Source organism: Beta vulgaris, chromosome 7, assembly GCF_026745355.1.
Source record: "Beta vulgaris subsp. vulgaris cultivar EL10 chromosome 7, EL10.2, whole genome shotgun sequence".
In the NCBI taxonomy this organism is placed as follows: Eukaryota; Viridiplantae; Streptophyta; class Magnoliopsida; order Caryophyllales; family Amaranthaceae; genus Beta; species Beta vulgaris.
In genome coordinates, this window is record NC_079208.1 from 7,209,585 (window position 1) to 7,219,935 (window position 10,351).

The 10,351-nt window shown below is 34.5% G+C and overlaps 1 protein-coding gene across 1 annotated transcript; it reads right to left on the minus strand.

Moving 5' to 3' along the window:
• Positions 1 to 771: 771 nt before the first annotated feature.
• LOC104898540 (putative disease resistance protein RGA4) lies at positions 772 to 5,721 on the minus strand. Its single transcript, XM_019250562.3, has 3 exons — positions 1,824 to 5,721; positions 1,645 to 1,724; positions 772 to 1,237 (listed from the first exon to the last, which is right to left on the minus strand). Coding segments are annotated over exons 1-2 (3,354 nt in total). The 5' UTR covers positions 5,176 to 5,721; the 3' UTR covers positions 772 to 1,237; positions 1,645 to 1,722.
• Between the last annotated feature and the right edge of the window lie 4,630 nt (positions 5,722 to 10,351).

Below are 10,351 nucleotides of genomic sequence, written 5' to 3' on the forward strand. Positions count from 1 at the left end.
CCTTGAGGGTGTGGGTAATGAAAGTAGAGGAAATTGAGGGAAAGGAGAGGGTAAAGAAAATGATTAAAACGGGTTAACAAACAAAGTTGATTCCCTTGCCCTTTATTCAAAACCTCAAACCAAACTCCCCTTAATTTATTAGCGATTCCTCTAGAAGAAAATAATGTGAGTGGGCATTCAAAAATTAGACGCTTAATAGGACAATAAGATAAAAGAGCTATCACTATACTCCTTGTGTTCTTTAAGGATTTTCTCATTTGTATTTTATATCGTCTTCAATGTACTTTTTGATTACAAATATTTTTTTATTGTGAAAGTTATGAAAAAATGAAATTATAATACATTAAAATCACTCCAAGAAAATCTCTCATAATAATTATTTTCACATATATTAATTACCACATATGTATGGTCAAAGTATATAGAGTTTGACCACTGAAATAGTTGGGTAGCTTTTTAAAAAACGAACAAAAACTTGCATAAATACCTTACTACTTCAACTTGTGTCTTGGTTTTTGCTAGCAAAGACTGTAAAGTCAATACATATTCTTGTGCTCTAGAATAGTGAGACAAACAGCTCAAAAAAATTCACACATTCAAAACAAGTCAGCTATTCTCATGCTTTTTGTTAGAAGTTTCAACTTGTTACATTAAAGAAGAAAAAAAATGAATGTTCTTTTCTTTGCGCAAATAAAATTGTACTTCTCATTATCAACAGCGTGACCTACAGAGTAGTATCAAAGTGTCATCAATACAATCTTACTCCTATCCAACGCAAAAGCTATGCCCATATATTGCATCAGTATCATCTTCATTCCAACCTTTTAGAAAGGATTGCTGAAGAGACCCTTCATATGCAAGGTCTTGCACATACAATAAGAACCTGTGTCATAGATTCAGTACTAAACAAGAGACTTGATCTAACACGATGTTTCTAACTAGTTGAGCACGAAAAAAAAAATGAAAATTGCTACTTGCTCATCAACTAAAAGAAATAATGAGAGATCAGAATGAAAGGTTTTCGCAGAAATGAAGCTGCAAAAAAGGGATCCAAACATATGCAGTAACAAACCGAGACTGTTTTGCAACGCCTTTAGCTAGCCTTTCTAACTCTGCTGAATTGATAATTTCCTTTTGGTCTTGAACTTCAAAAGAACAGTATTGCAAGTATCGTTCGAATGTCAAAGACCAAGATGGTGATCACTATCTCCATTGTTCAGTAGTGAAGTCCATCTCCCTAACAATAAAAAGATAAATTTTGTGTTTGTTATCAGAAAATTTAGAAGGAACACCCATTCCGGCAACGACTAGCAAAATATTAAGATATACTGGCCGGATGAATTATAGTATGCTGCAAATCATCAATAAAACCTAGGCAAAGGTCATAACAAGCGACAGTCTGCTTAAACTTGTTTGTGAATGCAAATATGTGTCATGAGATATGGGTTGATTCCAAGGGCAGATACTAATACATTAAGTAAAACAGAAGTTCCAGATTGTTTCTAAACAAAAATCTTAACAAATCAATACCAATAACAAGATTGAAGAAGCTTGTGAAAATGATCAGAAAACTATTCCAATCTCTTGAACTTAGCATGATTAATCTCAGGTATTCGAAAATGCCAGAGCTGATAGAAAGATTACCTTGTTTTAGCTGTCAATTATTTCTTCATTCCAACCCTTCAAGAGCTTTGTAGTTCCACATTCCAACCCGTTTATACCTCCTGTAATTCATTTTTTTTAAAAAAAAATTAATCAAAAGATAAAAGGCAATAAAACAGACATGATGACAAGCTGTATATGATTTTTCTGAGATAACTCACAAGTTAAATGTATCATGGGGATGTGTTGAATTTTAGGGTAGTCCTCCCCGTTGGGTTCTTCGCATCTTTGATTTAGATCTGGACATCTTACTATCCTAAGGGTCTGAAGGGAGATGAGGTTCCGCATTGCCTCTGGAAGTGATTTGAGGGAAGGACATGCACATATGAACAAGGATTGAAGAGATGATAAGCAGCTTATCCATTCTGGTAAGGCTTCCAATTTAGCACAAAAAACAAGTTGAAGGGTTTGGAGGGAGGTCATGCACTGAATAACCTTGGGCAGACTTGTCATATTTTTAAAGGATTTGAATTTGACATAGCACAGGCTTTGAGGAAAGGATTTCCAAAGAATGTTGTTCTCGTCGTCCACTTTCTCGTCTTCAGAGATGCTCGATCCGTCAATGGAAAGGCGAGTAAGACAATTTGTGGTAAGTGATTTGAGGTAACCCACATTGTCTATTTCCAGGTCACGTAATTTAACGCCATCTTCTTCTTTACCTGTGTTTTTTACTATAATTTGCAACCTTTCATTGTTGTTTTCTAATACCAACTCTTCAAGGCTTGGACAGAGAAGAAACGACGTCAAATTAGGGCATTCCAGGATCTGCAATTCAGAGAGACATGGAAATATCAATCTCGTCTGATCATCGGCCCCCGATCTCGATCGCTCCCCTTTCCACCATCCTTTCAACTTTGGTATAGCACATAATTGAAGAGATCGAAGAGATTTGAAGATTGTTTCTGATTCTATATTGCTAGTGCTTCTGTTTGTCTCCATATACTCCAACTTATCCATATATCGAAGATACAGTGTCTCCAGATATGGAAGTCTACTCAGTACAGGCATCTCTTGCAAATTTGAACATCCGTTAAAGTTGATATAGACAAGCTGTGAGAGAGAGCTTGCCCAATCATCCACTGCTCTTCCCCACCTTGGAATTTTTGTACCCCCATACCACCACATGTGTAACGTCTTGAGATTTGGATGCGGCTCCAAAGTTTCCAATGCAGCTTCATCATTTTTATTAACACATTTATCTGGGTAATTTTGAAATGAGAGGTCTACTTCCGCCAGATGTTTCATGCTCTTCAAATACCCACCACTCGTGTCATTCATCTCTTCCACTCTTCTATAATTGACACCAATTCTGATACTAAGATTTCCTGTTATGCCAGTGAGACCTTTTAAGGATTTGAGCTCGTCATGCTCACTTTGTTCTACCACGAAGTATGGTAGCACTTTAAGACTAGTCAGCTTATGCATGCCTGAAGGCATACAGGTTAACTTATAACAACGAGCTAAATCCAAGTGTCTAAGTTTAACTAGTCGACAAAAATCTTTTGGCAACTCACTCAAACTACTGCAATCATTTAAAAGCAATGTTTGCAGATTATATAGTTTTGTAATCCCGTTGGGGAGCTTCATAAGGCTTCCATTACAAGACATGTCAAGATATCTTAAGTGCAATAGCTTACCTATAGAATTTGACAAACTTATTATCCCTAAAGAAGACAATTTTAACACCCTGAGGCACATCCACTTTTCTATATGACGAATATCCACCACAAAAGGTCTTTGCTCACAAAAATAAAAAAACGAACGGATCTTACTACTACTAAAAAAGCTAATTTGTGGACATCTATCACCAAGATAACGCACATGACGAACTTTATCATCCAAGTTGTCTGTAATAGAGTTCACCACACAAATTTCCCCACTTGCCACTTCATGAGCAACATCATGCACCAAATCATGCATTTTAATATGTTCATCAGACTCATTGCTCACTTCTTCAAACAAACATCTTCGCAATAAAATTAAAAAATGTTCCTCAGCGGCGTCTTCTATACTTTGGCCTCTTTCCAACGGCACAATAAATCCATGGGCTATCCAAAGGCTAATAAGCTTCTCCTTATTGATTGTAAAGTCCTTAGGAAACACTGCGCAATAACTAAAGCAAGTCTTCAATGAGGGTGCAAGATTATGGTAACTAAGTTTTAATACGGACATAATAGCATTGTCACCATTAGTAATGTTTGCTAATCCAATGTCTTCAAATAACCGCCACTTACTTATGTCTTGACCAAATAATAAACTTCCTACCACCCTTATAGCAAGAGGACTTCCATGACATTTATCAACAATAGTTTCCCCAATCTTAACCAATTCATGATAGTGTTCAGTTTCATGTCCTTTGTTGAAAGACATCAACTCAAAGAGTTGTTGTGAACTTTTCTTGGACAAACCTTTCAACTCATGGACATGTTTGCTTCCTATGATATCTACTGTCCTTTTGGAACGTGTGGTTACAACAATCCTACTCCCCCCACAATCCAACATTAAGAACTTTTGCAAATTAAGCCATTGCTCACGATCTTCATTCCATACATCATCAAGGACAAGTAAGTACTTATTTCCTCCTAATTTCTCTCGAATTCGATTATAGATCAATTCCATGGAGGAGGTACAATCAAATTTGTGCTGACTAAGTAATTCTAGAATCTTACAAAGGATTGCTCTCACATCAAATTTCTCCCCACCTTCATCAGAGACACAAACCCACATCCTAGTTGGAAACTCTTTTTTTACATTTTCATCATCATACACAAGCTGGGCGACAGTAGTTTTTCCCAACCCTCCCGCTCCCACTATAGATACAACAAGAACATCATCTTCTTTTTCATTAGGATCTATTAACATATTCAAGATGTCCTCCTGATCCTTCTCCCTCCCAATGATATCCTTTGCATCAACATAAGAACATGTTTCCTCTCTTCTCCTAGTAATAGGTTTGTAGTCAACATCAAACCCAAATTTTTTATGGTTAACAACAACAATATCTAACCTCTTCATAATGTTCTTAACCTCACGAGATATCCTGTAAGCTTGACCCGCCTGGTTCTTAGAAGAAAAGAAGCAACGTACCTTTTCAAAGAACTTACCGCGCTTGCTTTGTGGTTTAAATTGCTCGAGCTCAGCAAGTGTGAGAAGCTCATCAAATAGATCATCAGCATCATAAACAACATCCTTGAGCTTCTCGACGAAGTTGCGTTCTTCGTTCGACAGCTCCCGCTTGGCCTCTGCATCAAGGAGCACTTTCTGTATGGTTGAGACATTTTCTTTGAGCTCTTCAAGTTGAGATTGGTAACCCCACACGTCACAAATATTTTTGATGGGCTCACACCCAATAGCTTCTATGAGTTTTGCTGCAACCGAGATTCCAATATCAACCATTGGAGGTTTTTCACAATAAAGTGATGGGAAAACAAGAAATGGAAGTAAGCAAAAGAAAGGACTATTGGTTGTTACTAATAAGTAATGAGTGAGTGGTAGACTGGTAGAGTTGTTCATGAGGAAGTATTGCTATTTATAAATTCTGAAGATTTCAGTTTTCAACTTTTCACACTGGAAGTTTCGTTGCTTTACTAGTGAGTGCGCAGAGATGGTGAACATAATGCGTTATACTTGTACAACAACATAGCATTTCCCTAGCAATTTCCTTAGCAAAGCAGTAGAACGTAGCAGGTAGTGGTGGAATCAAAATTTTATATTTTACAAGTACTATTATATGATTAAATAATATATCATGTAGGTTATTGTTTATTATGTTGCATAAGTATTTTCAAACACAAACTCTTGTGTGTAACAAAACAATAACCCAATCATCAAATCCCAAACCCAAAACTATCTCTGTATAATACCCATTCCTCAACCCAGAAATCTCAAAAATCAAACCGAAGAAATCAATGAAGTGATCCAACTGTGAATGTCCAAACGAATTCAAACCAGAAGCAAGCTGAAATCTCGAAGAAATTGAATATTCGATTGCGAAGTTAACGAAAACATTAAAAAAAATTCCTGAAATGTGAGAATTGAAATGAATGATGTAAAGGGAAGAGAAACCTTAACAAAATGGTATCTGGTTGATGCGTTACGAGCAGCGAATCGAAAGGGGCGAAAAGTGGGATCGTCAGGCTTGTCATCAATTTCATCACTGTCGAACTCGAAGAAGCCGATGGCGGAAATTAGGGTTTAGGTGACCGAAACGAAGATTCAGTTGTAGCAATTACCCCAATTATATCCCAATTAATCACTTCACATAAAATTAAAGAACCCTAACTTATAAAATTTACGCATTTGTTACCTTCAATTTCAATTTTTTTGCTTGCTAACTCATCAGTAATGTTTAATTGGGTAAGTAAACAACTCCAAATCTAACAATTTCAAACCTCCACTTTAATGTGATTGAATTTGTTAAACCCTAGAATTTCACCACTGGAATGCTTTTGTTGAGCTTGAGCTTATACAACAAAAGGAGGGAAATTGTTGTTAGTTGGGGGAGATACATTGCACAGTGAATTAACAAGGGGTATAATAGTCATAGGGAAAAATTGATACAGAGCGTGATTTGGTGGTAACTTTATAGACTGTGTACAAATTGAGGTGGGAAAAATTGGAAAAAAAAAATTGTGATGGTAAAAACTGGAACCAGTAACTTTTTTTTTTTTTGGAAAGAAAAGGGATTTCATTAATATTTCGCCAAACGGCACTTACAAGTCATTTCTGAAAAACATAAAATTCTAATAGAAATACATATCACCCTAGAAATGTAAACATCGCAGATTTGACTTAATTTTGCCTTAATAAAAATCTTCATCTGAAGCAATGCAATCTGTGAGTTCGCTCTAGTTCGGCATACGATCTGCAGATGCGGAAATTTTGGGATGAACGTACTCCAATAGCCTTCCATAATTTTACAAAAGTTGTGAAACCCTAATTCTTCATGTTGAATCTCGAACTTCAACCAATGAGAATAATTTCTCATACCTAAAAACAAAAGAACCATACTCACAACTCCCATAGGGGAGAAGGAGATTTCCAAAAAGAAACTAAAAACCCCATAAAAGGGTTTGAGAAAATCTCATAAAGAGATACTTAATTTATTGAACAAAACAAGAAAATGAACTAAAAACTGAAAATAAAAGGGAAAAAGGGGCTTACCATGGATGAAAACATCCATGGCAGCCCCCTAATTGATGAAGAAGGGGTAAGGGAGGCTAGGGTTTTAGAGAGAGAAAAGGAGAGGGGAGGCTAGGTTTTACTTTTTTTGAGATCCGTCCAATTTCAAGGACGGAACCAGTAACTCTTAAGATTGCAAAGGTGAAAATATCCTATTTTTGCTGAATTTAATTTATTTTTTTCCAAAACTTATATTAATATGTCCATATAAGCTTTAATGAATTTCTAAAATTTTGATAAACTTCACAAACTCCAAGATTATAAGGGAAAGAAAAAGAACGTACCATTTATTTTCAGCAATAAATAATTAATATTTTAGTTAAATCTTCCGTTGTAAGTTAATTGAGTAGTAGTTAATTAGGGCATGTTCTCTTCGGCATAAAACAGCTGAACTGAACTGAACTGAACTTATTGGAGCTAACGGAATGGAACTGAACTTATTGGAGCTGAACTGAACTGAACTGAATTGAATTGAATAGAATTGAATTGAATTGAATTAAATTAAATTGAAGTAAATTGAGTGTAATAAATATATAAATAATATTTTAAACAATAATAATAATATGAATATTAAATAATAATTATAATGATAAGTAATAATAATGAATAATAATAATAGTATTTTGGATATTAAATGATAGTTATAAATAAATAATATTAATAATCATAAATTAATAATAATAATAATAATAATTAATGATAATAATGATAATTAATAATAATTATTTTATATTATTTGTATTAATATATTAAGACTTGATGATGATATATAACAACAATAATATCTAAGAAGTAAATTAATATTACTATTTTAATAATTATATTTAATAATATAAAAATATTTAGTAATAAAAATAATGATTGGGTTGGACCACGAAAATTACATCATAAAACGTCTTGACGCGATTTAATTGGTTTATGGGCTAAAAAAAGTGGGTTTATTTGTGCTTTGACCTAAACCATGTTCCTCCTAATAATAATAGTAATAATAATGAGTAAAGGTATAATAAACAAAATAATATATAGAAACAACAACAACAATAATAATAATAATACTTAATATATAGTAATGATATATATTGAAATAATAATAATAATAATAATGATAATAATAATGACATAATAATAATAATAATAATAATAATAATAATAATAATAATAATAATAATAATAATAAGAGTAATTAGTAAAATAAATTATACCAACATAATAATAATATTTAACAAAATGATTATAAAAGAATGGAGCTGAGTTGAACTGAGCTGAACTGAACTGAACTGAACTTATTGAAGCTGAACTGAACTGAACTTATTGGAGCTGAACTGAACTGAAAATAAGTTGGGGAGAACAGGCCCTTAGTTTGTCAAAGGTCTGGAGGTCACGTGACTGTAATACTGCTAAATTACTCAAATATTATTTTGAGTAATTTATTTTAAAATGAGTAATTTAATGGTGTTACAAAGCCCGTAAAAGTATGTACAATGTTAATGACTCTCCATTATTCTCTTACTTAAGCTACTATAAAAACATCTAACAAAAATCAAGTTTTTTAAAGAATCCATTATATTTTTCACTATATCATGGTCCCCATGTAACACCATGTAATTTCCTCCTAATTTTTTACGCTTTTTTTTTCCTTTGTTGATCTCTTTTCGCTAAAGTTTAGTGTTTTATTCTAAAAATAATTATATCGTATAAGTTATATTTTGTCAACTTGTTTTTTTTAAAAAACTATATTTATTTAGTATATGTTATTATTATGTTTATTTGAAATGTTATCTATTTTTATGGTAAGTTAAATTTACGTGTTAAGGTTACATTTTATATTTTATCCCCTTTTAGCATGTTTGGACTGTTTAAGTAGCAAGAAGGGTCTGAAATATTACAAGTTATGTTGGCATAATTTCTACGAAATAGTATGAGAGATTTTCATACTTTTAAAGGGTTGTAATCCCCATTATAATCACCCTTAATATCCATAATCAAATACTATCAATTAGGCTATGATTTCTCCTTTTTAATCCTCATTTTGGGGTAGAGGTGGGCATGGGCCAGGCCAGCACGCGGGCCGACCCGGCCCTGTCCGGCACGGGCCCGTTCGAGGCCCCGCTCGGCCCATTGTCCGCTGCGTGAGCCGCGGGCTTGTCACGGTCAAGAACTTTTATTTCAGGTTCACCGGCACGAGCCCACGTAGGCCAGCCCGCGGGCCCAACGCTCCTTTCTTTTATTTTTTAGCCTAAAACTGCCAAAAATACAAAAAACAACATAAAACACGGGCCAGGCCCGCAGGAGACACGAGTTCGACCCGCGGGCCTGGTCCGGGCCGTGGACAAAATTTGGAAATTTCAAGCCCGGCCTTGCCCACCATTTCCCCAAACCCACGGGCCGAGCTTCGTGAACAGGCCCAACCCATGTCCAGGTCTATTTCGAGGTGTTGAAGGCCGTGAAACTGTTGCCCCAATTATTCTTCCAACTCCTTCGGCCTTTCCTTGGTGAGAAAAATAATGTCTACCTTCTTCATGATCTTCCACCATTGTTGCTTACCAAAAACTCACCATTTTTATTCACCCTTTCTCACATATAACTAGTTATTAGGCCCGGACTATGCCCCGGGTAAGAAAAAGTTCATTTATTAATATTGTACTTTGATATGATAGCACAAAATACAACTTGGTCTAGTGGTTAAAACTTTAGTACATGAACTTGAGGTCATGGGATCAAAACCTATACTATGTAGTTTCTAATTTTTTTTACTGTACATGAATTACATGAACTACAACTCCCTAGGGAGAGCGCCATGTGGCACTGTTCCTGGTTTATGTACGCCTTTTAATATATTAGTATAGATACATATTATTTCTTCACTCTTATCTTAGGATTACTAATCTCTTGTTGGGGTTGCTAGGAGGTGATCACTTGGAGGACGAGCCGGCGCACGACGACGGTAACTAGACGACTTTGCTTCACTCCTCCAATTGGCCCAGGTAATTAACAACGAACCTAGTATGATTAGAATTCATTTAGGAATTATTTAGTCTTAATATTTAAGTTGGTGTAAGTTTTATGCTAAGAAAGGTGGGTGGGTGAAGTTTCATATTATTGATGTTATTAATGCTTGTGAGTGGTAAATATGGTGGAAGAAACTGATTCAAAAGTTGAGTTTTTAAAAATAACTTATCTATACTATATATTAAAAGGTGTTCCTAAACAAGAAACGTTGTCACGTGGCGCTCCCTCCTAAGAGTGTTTTATCACATGTTATCCACATACAATAAAAAAAAATTAGTAAGTGCATAGTATATGGTTTGATCTCGTGACTTCAAGTTTATATACTAAAGTCTTAACCACTATACCAAATGAAATTTAGTGATATCAACTTAAACTAATATTAAAAAATAATTTTTTTCTTACCCGGAACATAGCTCGAGCCTAATAACTAGCTGTAGTATCAAACCATTAAAAACATATCATCACATATTAGTTAAATTTATTATTTCATATATATTTC